At 42.2% G+C, this 17270-nt stretch overlaps 1 protein-coding gene across 1 annotated transcript; it reads right to left on the bottom strand.

Moving 5' to 3' along the window:
- Positions 1-1123: 1123 nt before the first annotated feature.
- On the bottom strand, positions 1124-14668 carry LOC134405606 (vomeronasal type-2 receptor 26-like). The gene is made up of 6 exons (XM_063136847.1): positions 14460-14668; positions 10628-10919; positions 7936-8799; positions 5761-5988; positions 5007-5133; positions 1124-2025 (listed from the first exon to the last, which is right to left on the bottom strand). Exons 1-6 carry the CDS (start codon positions 14666-14668, stop codon positions 1124-1126), a joined length of 2622 nt encoding a protein of 873 aa, XP_062992917.1.
- Positions 14669-17270: the final 2602 nt, after the last annotated feature.

The raw sequence follows: 17270 nt of genomic DNA, 5'->3' as shown, positions 1-17270 counted from the left end.
AGTTGTACAGTTTTCTTTGACTGAGTTGTCCAAATTTTATTCCATATATTTTGCAGGGCTATACCTAATTCTGAGTTTGAGGAGAACCAGGAGAAAGGATGGTTCATTAAGGGAAATGGAGGGTTGGATTTATAAAGATACAGTTTGCCTGAAGTCAAAGTCACATAGCCTAGCTACAGTTATCCATGCTCTGATAACCTCTCGTTTGGATTACTGCAATGCGTTATACGTGGGGCTGCTTTTGAAAATGGTCCAGAAGCTTCAGCTGGTACAAAACAGGGCAGCCCGTTTACTAATAGGGACTGGCCGGTGAGATCACATTACGCCAGTCCTTTTGCAACTTCATTGGCTGCCAGTCCAGGTCCGGGCCCGATTCAAAGTGCTGGTATTGACATTTAAAGCCCTAAACGGTTTGGGGCCAGGTTATTTGAAGGAACGCCTCCTCCCATATGTACCTGCCCGGACCTTAAGATATCTACAGGGGCCCTTCTCCGTGAGCCCCTGCCAAAAGAAGTGAGGCAGGTGGCTACTAGGAGGAGGGCTTTCTCTGCTGTGGCACCCCAGCTGTGGAATGAGCTCCCCAGAGAGGTCTGCCTGGTGCCTACACTGTACTCCTTTCGTCGCCAGCTGAAGACCTTTTTATTCTCTCAGTATTTTAACACTTAATTTTAACTTAAATTTAAATTTTACTGTTTTAACTCTGTATTTTAATCTTATATCAATTTTGCTGCGTGGTTTTATCCTGGTTGTGCTTTTTATACTGTATTTTGTAGTTGTGCTTTTAACCTGTTGGTTGTTTTTATTATGGTTTTAATTTTTGTGAACCGCCCAGAGAGCTTCGGCTATTGGGCGGTATAAAAATGTAGTAAATAAATAAATAAGTCTGATTCATTTTTCTGAATTAATATTTCAGTATGGGAAAATTTGGAGACCTGTGAGGAAGATTTATATAACAATAACAGCAAGGGAAACTGACAATTTTTCTATGTGAGAGTTTTCACACATGCACACTATTGCAAAAAAGCACACATCTTGATCTGAATGAAAATATAACCTAGAACTAATGTCCATCGAAGCCAAAAATGGGTGATTTTATCCATCCCTACCTAGAGCCGGGTATATTTCAGAATTTCTTTCTGATTAGTTGTCCCTTGTTGTTCAACTCAGGCCTCAACACAATAATGAAACATTTAGGCAAAAAGATACAACCCAGCAACCCAGCACTTGAGGCTATGATAGAAAAGATCTCCACGGCTACCATGTCTTTTCCCTTGGTGCTTAGGTAGGTGGGAACAAAGGATAACCACACACTGCAAAAGACCAACATGCTGAAAGTGATAAACTTGGCTTCGTTGAAACTGTCAGGCAACTTCCTGGCAAGGAAAGCTACTGTCAAGCTCAACATTGCCAGGAAGCCCATGTAGCCCAGGACACAGTAAAACAGCGTCTCGGACCCATCATTACATTCCAGTATAATTTCCTCAGTTCCTGAATGCATGTCCTCATCTGGGAATGGGGCAGAGGTTGCCAGCCACCCAGTACAGATGCCTACTTGGTTGAGGGAGCAGGAAACCACAATGGAGCTGGCCAGCTCCTTCCCCAACCACTTCCTGATCCTGGATCCAGGCCTGGTGGCCATAAAAGCCAGAACTACCATGATGGTTTTTGCCAGCACACATGAAACAGCCACTGAGAAGATGAGGCCAAAGGCTGTTTGGCGGAGGAGACATGTCACCTCCTGAGGACGACCAATGAATAGCAATGCACAAAGGAAGCAGAGCAGGAGGGAGATGAGGAGAGTGTAGGTTAGGTCCCGGTTATTGGCTATGATTATGGGAGTATTGTGGTGCTTTATAAATGTTCCCAGCACCAGAGCTGTGATAAAAGAAAAGGAAAGAGCAAATGAGGCTAAACTGAGCCCCAAAGGTTCTCTATAAGACAAGAAAGTTACTCTCTTCGGGATACAGAAATCTTTCTTTATGCTTGGATAGTCTTTGGCTGAACATTCCATACAGTCATTTGCATCTGAAAAAAGAAAAGAGGTGGTCTTCAATTCACACACAAACACACTTAAATATGCTATAAATATATTTCAAAACTCCACTTCTCACACACATCCAAACATTTTCTATGGAAATCAGTGGATATTGTTTCTACTCATGATATGAAATATGGAAGGGGCTGGTTTAAAGGTGTGGTCTGCTTCAGATGATCATGATGGGGGTAAATAAGCCACAGTGGCTTATTTCCCCTATTGCACATGTCGGTCACTTCCTTGGAATGACTTGCCAGGTCATTAAAACTCAGCAACAGGTGGCATATTGCTGTGGTTAACATGCCAATCCAGGACACTAAAACAGCCCATGAGTTCTGAGTGGTTTGTTAACCACAGCAGCAAGCCACTATCACTGTGTTTGCACAATGTGGCAAGCTGCAATGATGGCAAGGGTAATGATGCAAATTCTGCTGGAATGAGAACGGCATGCTAAGCAGGGGAAATTTGCCACTCTGACTTATTCCCCCAACCATGATTGTGTGAACTGGACTTTTGTCTTGTGCTTTAAGGATGGAAATAAGCCAGCTGAGACAGTAAAGCCATGCTCCACATCCCTAACAACTTTCACAACCAATGTTTAAGAACTTGGGGGAGGTTGAGGTGGTTTGATTGGCAAAACTGTCTACAGCTTTCATGTTGGAATGGAGGGAAGAGAAAATGAAGGCAGGCAGGCAGGCAGGCAGGCAGGCAGGACCCTTCTAGAACCTTCTAGAGCCAGAAGGGTACTGGGCAGGCTTCTGTGATTGGTGATATCAACCAGCTACTCAGTAACCATTCATTTCCATAGTGATTATAGCAGCATCTTCCAAGTCCTGTTCTCAACCAATTTATATGAGTGAGATATTCCCTTCTTTTCTGTTATTACCCTGTGGCTATGGGTGATTTTTGCCTAGCAAAACTGCCTGATTAGCTGACTCTGTTAATGAGTGACTATCTTGTTAGAGGGATCATATGAAAAGGAGGACAGGGTTACTGTATCTTTAATAGTAGTATAGCACTATCCTCTTTTTTTAAATATCTGGTCACTCTAGTATACCTCTTCAACTTTATCTATTATGATGAAGAGGGAATTTCACCAGGTGCTTCATGCATAAAAATGACACCTGCTAAAATTCCCCTTTTAATACAATTGATAAAAGAGGCAAGAGCCCTGTCCTTCTTTTCATTTGGGGGCATGTCTACACCAGGGGAGGGAAAGGGGAGGATCTCATGATATGCTGATCATGAGATCCTCCCCTTTGTCCACACGTGGTGCGTGACATCCAGGGAAGGAGGAAGATGTTACGCTTGCCATTTTCTTTCCTTCTTTTCCTTTACTGAAGATGAGCGCACGTGCGCTCCAACAAAAAGGTTAGTAAAACAACAACACCCGCTCCAGCTCCCTCCCCCACCCCCACTGATGGACACAGAGTGCCTGAAGAGTTCAGTGCCCCGTGCCTGGTTCCTGTCCCCTCACATTAAGTCATGAGGATGCAAGATGAAGCTGGGACAGCCGCCCACACCTGGATGGTCCCAAAACTGAAAAATTGGGCTAAAAGCTGTCCCACTTATCCTGGGGGAATGGAGGGATCTTCTCTCCCTGCCCCTGGGATCCCCTGTGCTTCATGTGGATGCACAGGGATGCTGCTGCGATGATCCCTGGGTTTAGGCATGGTCTAGACATGCCCACGTTCACCCTATATCTTGTTCTTCATTTGTTGAAGCTTATTATCTCTGTTCAAAGACATGAACTCCGCAAAATAGATTCCAGCTCTCAAGCTGACAATGGAATGAACAACGGCTGTTACGTCTAATAGAAAATGGACTTTCCCATGAAGCAATGGTCAATGAAACATGCAATTTTGTTATGCCAAGTAGTATGGAAGCTGGACAGCAGATTTGGAATGTGTGTTCTCTCTTTAGTTATCACCAGAACCACCCACCAATGGGCTACTCAGATCCTTTTGTCATTGTTATTTTCTGGATTTATTTAGTTCTCCCAATGATCTCTGAGAACATTTCTACACAAGGCTAAAATCCTGTACCCTTACTGGGGCTTGAGCCTCTAGATTCCTTGCAGGATTAAGATCCAGTCCTTTTCACATGGTTTCATCTAGGTGTTTTCGGCTTCCTGAAATTCTCTGTAAATAATTTCTTCTCACGTTGTCTGTGTTGGGAATCAAACTGCTATAATGTCCAGAAAGCATCGGAGGAGATCCCTGGAGGTGAATGGCATGGTGTAGAATGTAACTGACCAATTACGAGCACACAATAAAAGCCTTGTGTAGAAATGCTCAAAGACATGCGGTCCAAGATGCCTGCCAGATTCTTTCTGTTTTTGTAGCTTTGTGTGGCACAGAGTGGTAAAGCAGCAGTTTCTGCAGCTGAAACTCTCCCTATGGCCTGAGTTCGATCCCAGCAGAAGCTGGTTTCAGGCAGCTGGCTCAGGTCGACAGCCTTCCATCCTCCCGAGGTTGGTAAAATGAGTACCCAGTTAGCTGGGGGAAAGGTAATAACAGCCGAGAAAGGCAACGGCAAACCACCCCGCTATAAGGCCTGCCAAGAAAACATCAGCGAAAGCTGGCGTCCCTCCAAGAGTCAGTAATGACTCAGTGCTTGCACGAGAGGTTCCTTTTCCTTCCTGGCTCTATTAATGCAACCTTTTGATCAATACTGAAGAAAATTCTGATATATGGATAATTTTATACACTGGTCTTACACAATGGCATTGTGTAAAATGTAACTCACCAATCATGAGCACACAATGAAAGCCTTGTGTAGAAATGCTCAAAGACATGCAGTCGAAGATCCCTGCCAAATTCTTTCTGGTTTTGCAGCTTCCTTCCAGGCCCTCTTTACACAACCTTTTGATCAATATTGAAGAAACTCTGATATATGGATAATTTTATACATTGTTCTCTATTATAGATATTCTTTTTTTATATATAAATGTCTACAGTATATTTCTCACCCTCCTGGTTTGAAATCTTCCCTTCTGGACATAGGATGCAATCATAGCAGCAAAATGGCTTCCCCTCCTTCATTTTCTTGTGAGAACCAGGCTGACAACTCTCAGTACACTGAGAAAGAGGCCGAGACTATTTGGAAAAATGAAAAGAAACAATATAATGAAGGAATATGGAGCATGGAATCTTTAAACTTTGAGCCCCCTTCTGTATTTTACCCAGAAGGTTCTGGGCTCAATTAAAGTGTTTTTATTTTTTAATATCTTTTCACCTGGGAACTTTTAGCTAGGGGGTTTTCTGAGACATGTCATTGGTTTGTCCAGCGCTACAGTGAACAGAACCAGCAGACAGTCTCTGTTTGGGCCCTTTGATAGAACAAGGAGAAACAGATTGATTTGGTCTCATCTTCCCCAGTGAATCAACCATATTATCTACAAGTGCTGTCATTCAGTCCAGGGAGTGCCACACTGCAACTGCTTTCCACTCTTGGATTTCACAGGACCTCTAATTTCTGTGAAAGACCTGTTCAAAACATTAGAAATTTAACTTTGATCTCATTAAAAGTTGTTCCAGCATTTTCTCCATAAACAAAGTTACTGGGAGAGCAGAACCATGCAGCTCTTCGTTTATTTTATATCCTCACACATTATCCTTCCGTTCTGAGTGTTTATTATTGTACAATAAAATTACTGTAGACATCACAACAGTTGTTCGTTTATAACAGGGTCTCTTTCCAAATAGCTGATATTTGGAGCCTACCTGATTAAACCAGCCATTCCATGTTATGGCCTCCTCATCAATGGTGAACACTTGACCTATGGGAGCCTCGGGATCCACCCTCCCCACTCTCACCCTCTGAAATGATTGGTTGGAAAAAATCATCCAGTTGATCACATCCAATCCAACAACTAGCTCACCATTCTCGCTGAAGGATATTTTGTCCCCTGCACTGTTGTTAAATGAGACCCATTTTAGAAATGGTTGCAGCTAGAGTGAAAAAGAAAATGCAGGATTTAGAAAAGACTAAATTTAGTTCTTCATGGGCTAAAAAGGACACAACTTGAAATCAAGATCTAGCATCAACATTATTTTCTTATGTTTACTTTGGGGTAAGGGATCTTAAAAGTCCCCTACCGTCATGCTCAAGGTGACCTCCAGAGACAGGCTGGCAGAGAGGCAGCAGGTAGCTATGTGGGGAGGCACAGAGGAAGCAAAGCAACCAGTGACATAACTGACACAAGGATTGTCTTGATTCAGAGCCAGAAATGCACAAACCAGCCCTGCAAGTTGAGCACAGAGAAGGAAAGGCAGCAGGTGGCTATGGTCATGGAGCAATGGGAGCAAGTATGCCATAGCATTGTGGGGTTGACCCACCAAGCCCACGCAACTACATCCCAGCCTCTTGTTTGCTTTCTGCCAGCCTCTCTCTGCCAGCCCACCTCTCTGCTCTTCTGGTACTTGCGGGATGCTTGTTAATTTCCATAGACTATAACTATGGTGACCATATGAAAGGAGGACAGGGCTCCTGTATCTTTAACAGTTGCATAGAAAAGGGAATTTCAGCAAGTGTCATTTGTATATATGGGGAACCTGGTGAAATTTCCTCTTCATCACAAATGTTAAAGCTGCAGGAGCTATACTAGAGTGTCCAGATTTAAAAGAGGGCAGGGCACTTGCAGCTTTAACTGATGTGATAAAGAGGAAATTTCACCAGGTTCCCCATATATACAAATGACATCTGTTGAAATTTCCTTTTCAATGCAACTGTTAAAGATACGGGAGCACTGTCCTCCTTTTCGTATGGTCACCCTACTATAACGAAATAGTTATCTGAAAACAGATCAAAGCTCCAACGGGGCTCCTCTCCACTCCATGGGTATTCATGAAGTTTTAAACTATTCTGTCTCTGCTACAAAAACTTGAAACTTTGTCGAAGCTCCATTAAAGCTTTGAATTTTCAGAGCAGAGCACACAGCTCTACTTAAAGCTCCTGATGCCTAAACTTATTCTTATCAGTTCTCCCAATGATACTCCAGCACCAGCAGCCACTGCCAGCTGGAAAAGGGCTGTGCAAGGTTTGAACCTCAGATATTCTAATCTGAGGTTCAGAGGCCATTTTGTAGCAGATCCGCCATTTTATGACAGATCCACCATTTTCCTGCATAGCTGCAGGCCCCGGTATTGTTACTTAAATAGCCCCTTTACAAAAAAAGGCTGATCCACCATTTTAACACAAAATGACAGCTCAGTGAGGGAGTGGGCGGCTGAACACCACTTGCCAGTGGCAAGAATAATTGGTCATTTGGCATGGGTCTGGTGCACTACCCATATGGGGGTGCTTTTTCCAATCCCAAGTCATGCTGCCTCAAAGTACAGCTGTATTCCAATGTTTTTTTTACCTAGCAGAAATGACATCAAAGTAGAAATTGAAAAAGAAACATATTATAAAAGCTAATTGAAGGAAGATAATTCTTGTAGTAAGTATCTAAAGAACCTGCAGAACCTTGAAAGCAAGGTTAATGTCACCTGATTTCTGCCACTGTAGCTCACTGTAGTCATTACATGTGAAGAAAAAAAGCCCACTCACTTAGCTCAAGTTGCCCCTCCCACCACCACTAGCTTGGCACCCTGGGTGCCAACTGGCCCACCCTTAAGGCAAGCCCTGGAGAAGGCTTCTGGGGGAACTACCCATCCTATATGACCAAGAGATTTAATGAGGGGATGCCATGTGAATCAGTAAAATTAGAAACTGCACTGGTAATAACAAATATTCCCAAAGGACCAAGAGGAAAGCATAATAACTGACTGAAATAGGGAATATTCTATTATTTTTAGTAGGGGTAAGGGAAGGAAGATGAAAATGTTAAGAATACTTTGGGGGGAAATAAAACACAACATTGAGTGCCTTGTTATATGAGGGCTTGAGCCCATTACCTGCCCAAAATGAAGATTGTGAAGTTTGGGTTCCACTGCATCCACCAGTGTACCATGCTCAGCTTTAGAAGAGGACATGGCATGATGTAGGGCATGGGCTACCACATAGACAGCATTGTAGATGCTGTAGCTGTGTCCAATTGTGCTCATTTCAAAGAACGATCCAGGAAGGCTGTCGAGCTTCTCCTCCCCTGTGCAAATGTTCCAATTCACCTTGCCCACAATACTATCTGGGAATAAACAGCCAAAGGCATGTTGCCAGAAATCCCTGATGAAACCATCTTCTTTAGAGTTAAAAGGGTTTCTGCTCTCAAGAAACTGCTGAAATCCTGGTAGGTCACTGGAGTGGATCCTGAGGGATATGGCACCATGGAATATTTCTGTATCCCAATTCCTTTGTAGGACAACTGAAGTAAACTCAAACTGAGCTGTTACTATCCATACTTTCCCTTTGACTTCCTTTCCCATGACCTCTTGTTCTGATACATATGGAAGGAAGAGAAATATCACCATGGAATAAGATTCTCCATGGACTGCCACTACATTAGCTTTGCTGCCCATCACGTTATCATGTATTTTTGCCCCCTGTAGAAATGCATCACTAATTTTAGTGTCAAAACCTAATTTGGGGCTTCTTTCTATGAAGGCAAAACAGACACCCCACTTAGAAAACAGTGGAACGACCACTTGTAGAAATCTTTCTCCATTATCATTATCCATAACAACAATTCCAATCCATGTCCATCTGAACAGGAGAAGCAAAGAGAGAATCCCCTCATACTGAAGACTTTCCTGAGGGGCCAACTGGTAGAATGGAAGGCCTGGAGTTTTAGTGTTCATCATGGGAGCAGGGCCATATATTAGCTAAGGAGAAATTTTCAGTAGAGGGGGAGAAGGTCATATATGGAGTCATTTTCTTATTTTCTAAAAAATGTAAATACATTTAATGGACATCTGGTTGGGAACAAAATGGTTGGTTAGATAGCAGTCTAATCTAAGAGAATACTGAGTATACTATGGCCATCGAGTGCATTCAAGGATAAGGGCCTCAATGGAAGGATGGTACGTCATGGTATATGGTCTTTCCAGGGACATTGGATTACATCCAGACTTAGGCCTTAGCTAGACCTAAGGTTTATCCCAGGATCATCCTGGGGTCATTCCTGTTCATGTAAATGACACACAGGATATCCCGGGAGCAGGCAGGGATGACCACGGGATGACCCTGGGATAAACCTTAAGTCTAGCTAAGGCCTTAGTAATTCTTAAGAGTTTAACCTATTGAATTCTAAAGAATGTAAAGAAATCCTGATGGGCTTACCTCCTATTTATTTCAATGGGTCTAATTTAAGTATGACTAAGTCCGATTCCAATTCAATTTTGAGTAAAACAAAGAGAAGGAGTACTGCTTCTGTTGCCACCCATTCACAGTGCTGTACCTGCATATGTCTCCATAAAATCTGGGGCCTCAGGTGATTCTGTCAAAGAACTGCAAGGATCCTTAGGGCCAAACAACATTTGGCATTATTTCCCACATTAGCCCACAGGATGAATTTGCATGAAGGGGAACTCCCATTACCTCCAGAGTTTTAGTGTGTTTGTGTGTGGAGCTGCTGGTGGTGGTGGTGGGGTAATGGTTTTCCTTACTATCAGAATTGCAATGGAGTTAGGCCATGCCAAATTGGAATCTGCATACTCTTTTTTCAATACAAATGCAATGAGTAGTATCCTACAGTACCCATGCACCAATTGCGAAATATTTCTGAAAGAAAATGCATTAAGAAGTGAAATGTTTAAAATATTGAATGGCTTGAATGAGGCTTGTGGAACTATACCAATGTTCTGCTATTTCAACTCCATGGCTAAATATGACTGATCTATCTATCTGTCTATCCATCTTCTTAGCCAGCATATGATATTCATAAACAATGCCCCATTCCTGCCTCCAAAAAACAAAATCGAACCGGAAAGGAAAAGGAGAAGTGAATGTTGTGGCACATTCTCATGTTCCCCAAATAACCCAACTGTGGAGTCTTATAGGTATCGAAAATCTGGGACCTCAGGTGATTCTGTTAGCTCCAGAGCTTGTGTGTGTGTGTGTGTGTGTGTGTGGTAGGTTTAATAGAAGCAGGCGATTCAGGAGAGGATTCTACATACACAGGATCCTACAGCATCCATGCACCAATAGAATTGACGGTGAAGGCTCCAACAACTAGCAATTCCTGAAACAACTAAAAATAAGCAACAGTGCTTATTTCTGTAACGGGCAGGTCAGTGTTTCTGGGCTATTTCAGCAACTGCTAGTTCCTGTTGCACTAGCGGTCCATTTCACTGGTGTAAAAGAACATGCGGAGGCACAGAGGAAATATAGGGTATTGCTTGTTGGGAACTGTATCTGAAAGAAAATACGTTAAGAAGTGGAATGTTTAAAATTCTGAATGGCTTAAATGAGGCTTGTGAAACTGTAACAATGCCCTGCTATTTTAGCTGCATGGCTATCCAATGAACAAAGCATTTGAATTGGATTTGATTAATGACTGAAAATATACAGTATATGTATATATATATAGTCTTAGCTAGCATATGCTATTCATAAACAATGCACCATTTCTGCCTCCAAACAAAAGAATGGAACTGGAAAGGAAAGGGACAAGTGATTGTGGCAGATACTCATGCTTCACAAATAACATACCTGTGGAGTCTTATAGGTATCCAAGATATTTGCGACATATAGGGAGATTTCAGAATCTAGTCCCCCAATAACTGCTGTTAATCTATTCTGGATATCACATACATAGTTAGGTACAATGTTTTCCAGTGTAGTCAGCAGTAGCATTGTGGCATGATAGGTCTTTCTTGCATTGTCATAGCTATCATAGATGTGGAAGCCCAAGGTAATATTGGGTAAGATCTGAGGGTTTTCATTGATTTCCTTTACTGCAAATGCCAAGGCCAGGATGTGCTGGTAATGCTTAGGAAATACCCTACAACAAAAGTTGCATTCTGTAATGGCAGGATATTCCACACATATATTAATTATTGCCACTGTGTTTCACATCATCATCATTAGTCATATTGCTGCAGTTAAATGTGATCCTTCTTGTACTCTTCTGTCCAAGGTGGCCTACGCTAAGAAAAAAACCCAAACTATGTCAGAGTTCATCTTCAGCACACCAGCGTCCTTATTATTTATGGAGATGGTACCTTTTTAATAGGAGGTTTAGTACTGTGAGGCAAGATCATTTGAAAGTGCTCTTTAAAAGCTACAGAAATACACTGCGCTGCATCTGGATTAAGTTATACTTGGAGTAGACCTATTGAAATCAATGGGACAAGTTCGGCATGATTTATGTCAATGACAAAATCAAAGAGAATTAGGCCTCATCTGCACCAAGCAAGATACTCCACTATGAAAGTGGTATATAAAAGGCAGGAGCCACACTACTGCTTTATAGCGGTATTGAAGTGCACTGACAACTGTTGGGGCCCATTGACACATACCACATACCACTTTCATACCACAATATCCTGCTTGGTGTGGCTCCTGCCTTTTATATACCACTTTCATTCCGCTTTCATAGTGCAATATCCTGCTTGGTGTAGATGAGGCCTAAGAGGGAAAAATAGGATGGATCCTGATTTACTCAGATTAGACCCACTGAAACCAGTGGGACAGAAATTAGTCATGACTAATTTGAATTCCATTAATTTCAATTGTTCTGCTTTGAGGATGAGTAGATCTGGATTCAATGTTATCAGTATTCCTGTAAAGAATGCTGATTGTGGTGGTGTATGTGATTGCATGTGAATGCATGGTTTTCTGTCGATCACTTGACAATGATAAGGTGGGGCCTGAATATATAAATCATTCCTTTAAGAGGTCATGTAACAAAGGAGGTTTCCCCTGCCCCTAAAATCCCCTAAATGTATGTATTTCTATTCCTTATTGTAGCCAATACACAAACCTAGATGAAATCTAGAGTATCATTTATTTATTTATTTCATTTCATTTCTATACCGCCCTATAGCCGGAGCTCTCTGGGCGGTTCACAAAAAATAAAAACATTCAAAGTATAAAACAACAGTATAAAACCATACTATAAAATACAATATAAAAGCTCAACCAGATAAGAACAGCAGCAATGCAAAATTACAAATTTAAAACACCAAGTTAAAATTTATTTATAGACTGTTAAAATGCTGGGAGAATAAAAAGGTCTTCACCTGGCGTCTAAAAGCATATAATGTAGGTGCCAAGCAAACCTCCTTAGGGAGCTCATTCCACAGCCAGGGTGCCACAGCAGAGAAGGCCCTCCTCCTCACTTCCTTTGGCAGGGGCTCACAGAGAAGGACCCCTGAGGATAACCTTAGGGTCCGGGCATGTACATATGGGACGAGGCGTTCCTTCAGATAACCTCGCCCCAAGCCGTCATCACATAGGGGAAAGTTGTATTTGCTTACCATCGCTTTTCGACCAGCACATTTCTCCCTCATTACTTCCTCTTTTGAAAGAGGAAGTAAGCAACTTGCACATGGGCCATATTCTGGGCCGTTTTGATTAGGGCTGTGCACAGACCCCCCGATCCACTTCGTGGCCCGATCCAGAACTTCCGGATCGGGCCGATACGGTTTGGGCCGATCCACCCGTCTCTCGCTCTGCTCCATGGAGCGAGATCCATGGAGCAGCGGCAGCACCAGGTAAGCCAACACCCCACCCCCTTACCTGTGTCCATTGTCATGGGCTTCAATTGGGGTCCCGGCTTGAAGCTGGAAGAGGCCGTGGCCTTCACTTCTGGCTTCAACCGGGGCCTCAATTAAAGCCTGCAATGGACCGTGATGGACGCAGGTAAGCATCCCTCCTCCCTGCCCCCTTACCTGGCTCCACCGCCACCATTGCCACATGGACAGTGGCGCCAGCGCCAGGTAGGCCAACACCCCTGCCCTCTTACCTGCATCCGTTGCAGGCTTCAATTGAGGCTCTGGCTTCAAGTAGAAGAAAAGGCCATGGCCTCTTCTGCTTGAATCTGGGGTCCAATTGAAGCCTGCGATGGACCGTGATGGACACAGTTAAGCCTCCCTCCTCCCTGCCCCCTTACCTAGCTCCATCGCCATCGCCGCAGTGTCTGCGGCAGCGGTGGCAGCATCAAATGAGTTCCCCTGCCCGCCACTTACCAGCATCCAAAGCTCCGGATTAAGGCGATCCTCTTCTCCTCAATCCGCAGCCCTCCCAAACTGATCCACCTCCGCCTTTTCTGAAGGCAAATCAGGCGCCTTACTATCGCTTCTCTGACCCAAAGGAAAGCAGACCACAGCCCTAGTTTTGATTATGCTGCTTCTCCTGCACACAGCAGGAGATAGAAGCAACTTCCCTCTTTAAAAATAAGTCAGACTTATTGGAGTGCTTTTTTGGCATGTGAAAAAGGCTAGAAGAGGCAGGAGACAAGTGGGAGGTAGATAGTGTAATGAGATGGACTTTCAAAGATCTGTGAGTGCCCGGTAATGAGTGTGCAACACTCATCTGAAGGAACTCCTAGACATCTTCAACCAAAACATACAGTTCTGCAAAGGCAATTGATGTAATTTATCCCCCCAATATGAAATCACTCATAGCTTCATCATTCACAGTGTCTCTAACAACAACAACATAAAATTGCCAGAGCGAATGATACTGATGGTGTTATCTCTTAACAAACATTAAAAATAAAATTGGGCTGTCCTGTCTGGTAATGGAACTCATAAGGGACGATCAGTTGGCTGCCAACCTCCATTATCAATTTTGCAAAAGAGTTCATGTTCCACAGACTCCACTTCCTGATAGTAGCATGGATGTGCCCTCTGCAGCAAAGAAACACAGCTCTATCTTGCCAAAGTATTGAGAAGGTGGCACACCAGATCAGGCTGTGCAATATTTAACAACATAGAAATTGCTTAAATCGGCAGCTAACTGAAAAGCATTTTGATTAGGAATATCCAAGGAACAAGATGAGCACAAAGCACAGGCCTGAGGGGAAGGGTCTTGGAAAGAAATAACACAGGGCTTCTGCCTTATTTCTTATTGCTATTGCAGAATCCCATCCATTTTGAAAAGGGTAAGGGGGTGACTGCACAATACAAGGAGATTTTCATCTAAGGACTGTGACAACTAGATTCAGGGAGATAAGGAACAGCCTAATAGATATTAATCTTAAACTTAAAATTGAAGGCAGCCATCCATGCACTCACACCCAAAGCCTGGTATTTGTATCCATTTCCATCACTATAATTGCATTCGGAAAACATTGTAGGATGTGCAAACGAGCTCCTAAAACTGTACCTTGGACACCATTAAAAACCGTAGACAGTCCCTTAATCCATATAGCAGCTCTATAAGGGAACCAAAAATTTATCTGATCATTCAAATGTTTAATAGCTGCTGGAGCAACATACACCTGTTTCCTACAGCCTAATCCAGTATGCCCCTATTCTACAGCTCTATTAATTTCTAATACCCTGGTCATAGAAATAAAAGGAACAACAGTCCTTACACAAGTTCATCCAACATTTCTGGAGGGGGTTCTTCAGTGAAGGCTATCGGACTGGAGACAAGGAGACCATAAGAAGTAATACCACCAACGATGAGGTCTCCTGACTTATGATACTTGTGAAGTGGAGGATCAGGATTTCTGACCCTACAGTTGTCAATGTCAGCTTTGCATCCCATGCAAGCAAGCAGTACCAGCAGCAAGTCTACCATGGTATAATAGTGGTAGTATAGTTGTTTGGTTTATTGCATTGGCAACCAGTCATTTGCAAAACGGTTTCCCTACTTGTATTCAAGATCCTTGTCTATTTCTAAGTCCTCTTTCTACCTCTTAATGTTACTGGGGATATTTATGACATCCTTTGGTATTAGTTTTGCAACTGGCTCCTAAGTTCTACAGGGGATTTTAGAATCAGCAGAATTAATCACTACACTTTAGATAACTTAAGAGAAGACTAATTACAAAATAATTACTGATGAAAGCTTGTTTGTCACATCTGAACCATATCCCCCCCCCCCAATCAGAATGGCAAGGGAGGGACCATATGTCTTCGATAGCCAACAGAATTTGTTTTTTTATGAATGAAATTGAAAACATAAATAAAAGGGTCTGGTCTGGAATCAGAGACCAAAATGAATATGTTTGATGATAGGACTGACCACCTTCAGAAGATGACCTTGATCAATTTAGACTACAATCCTATATCGGGGAGTAAGTCTCATTGCTCCCATAGGACTTACTTCAGGGTAGACATGCAGAGGATTATGTTGTTAATCTGTGGGGTGAAAAATAAAATCTTACTGTGCAGTCCTATGCATTTTTACTCAAAAGTAAGACCCATGTTTTTCAATGAGGCTTATTGCCCAAGAACTCTATAGTATTGCAGCCTCAGATAACACACAGAAACATCCTTCAAAATGAGCTGGAAGCTAGACCCCTATGAGCTGGAACTTAAGAAAACTGACCCTGCAATATTTCAATATGTAGTGTAGAAGGAAATTTCAGCAAATAGGGCATGTGCCATACCTTTCACATAATGCTTTAGCTGGTGTGTGTCAAATAGAAATCTTTTGCTCAACAATTATCGTTTTCACTTTGGAAGATTTTTCTTTCTTTTTTACACTGGAAAACTTCATCCCTTTAATAACACCTAACCTGTTTTTTTTTGTTTGTTTCTGCAAAATATAACATCTTTTAAACGCCTACAGAAAGCATACATTTTTACACAGGCTTTCTCTTGATATTAATTTAGCTGGTTTTATATTGCCTTTTTTTAAAACAAAAAACAAAAAACGTTTATCCTTTTAAATTTATCTATATTTGCTGTATTTTATGGTTTTAATTGCAGGGTTTCAAGAAGGCTTTTAAAACATTTTATTTTGCCATGGCCTTCCCATGATGTATACTGTTATGGCTGCTCTTGTTGTCCCTGGTGTTTTTATGGTTTTGATTGCTATTTTCATGTGAATATGTTTTTTTTATTGCTTTTAATATCTTAATATTTTATTGCTTTTAATAGTTTATGTACGTTATTATTGTAACCTGCCTTGTCACAGCCTCTGCCCTGAAAGGCAGTCAAGACATGTATATATATATATATATATATATATATATATATATATATTGTACGCTTGGCTAATGGCCAGTATAATAATGTAATAAATAAATAAATAAATAAATATACAAAAATGGTAGAATTTGAAAGTTTTTCCCTTCAATTTACTGGGAGCAGCAAAGCCATTTCAACCCTATCCTGATAAATCACCATCAGCCAATAGCTCTGACTTCCTGGAATATTTTATCACAATCCTGCACTGACTTCCTTCTCGGATGCTCCTCACCAGGAATGCTTGATGGCTTCTGTGACCTTGAGAGACCAGTAACAGAGGCTCAATGAAATCTTAATGTCTTTACTCGCATTCTGGTGGGTCAGAGGCTTCCATTTCAGGACAGGAGCAAGGGTGAGGAAGAGAAAAACACTATTAAAATTGTAAAAATGTTGGAAGTAGGTTAATTTTGTGTAGTTCATCAACAGTGAATTCCTCTGTGCTCAGTTAGGCCCTTCCCTCAGTTTCCATCCATTCCAATGCCACCTGGTTGACATAGTGACAGTGCTGGTCCTTGGACACAGAACAACCTTGTCTGCATAAGGACATACAGCTGCCTCGTTCAATTGAGTCCTAATGACAACAGTGACTGTCCTCATTAATGCTGCATTGGGCATGTCTTCTCCAAAAGCTGGGATGTCAACATTCCTGACCATGGGACATAATTACTTGTAATGATGGGAGTTGTACTCTAACACCTTTGGAGGGCACCAGGCTGGGGAAGGGCTGGTCTCAAGAACACAAAATAGAAGTCAATGGCCCTCAGTTGTTTGTCATCAGTTTTCCACAATCCCATAGTCACCTCTGCATATTATATTCTCCATCGTGTACTCATGGTTTGTCTGCTTTGGGAAAATGAGAATTTCACTGGCACTGGCACTTTCTGCCTCCTTAGGGAGGATGTGGCGTTAAGGTTTGTGAGCCTTAACTCCCAATTTCCCTGCTTTTTGGTGCTTGGTTGAAAACTATAGAGACTTGAATATATATTCTGATATGAATTTGAGGCTGGGGCTAGATCTACAGTACCGGTTGTTGTTGTTGTTGTTGTTGTTGTTGTTGTTGTTCTTCTTCTTCTTCTTCTTCTTCTTCTTCTTCTTCTTCTTCTACTACTACTACTACTACTACTACTACTACTACTACTACTACTACACCACTCCCCCCCCAGTATTGGGGTGTGTGTACTACTATACCAATCCCCCCCCAGTAT

The sequence above is a fragment of the Elgaria multicarinata genome, chromosome 11 (assembly GCF_023053635.1).
Source record: "Elgaria multicarinata webbii isolate HBS135686 ecotype San Diego chromosome 11, rElgMul1.1.pri, whole genome shotgun sequence".
NCBI lineage: Eukaryota > Metazoa > Chordata > Lepidosauria > Squamata > Anguidae > Elgaria > Elgaria multicarinata.
The sequence above is the reverse complement of the archived record's forward strand: the minus strand, read 5'-3'. Positions and strand labels throughout refer to the sequence as shown.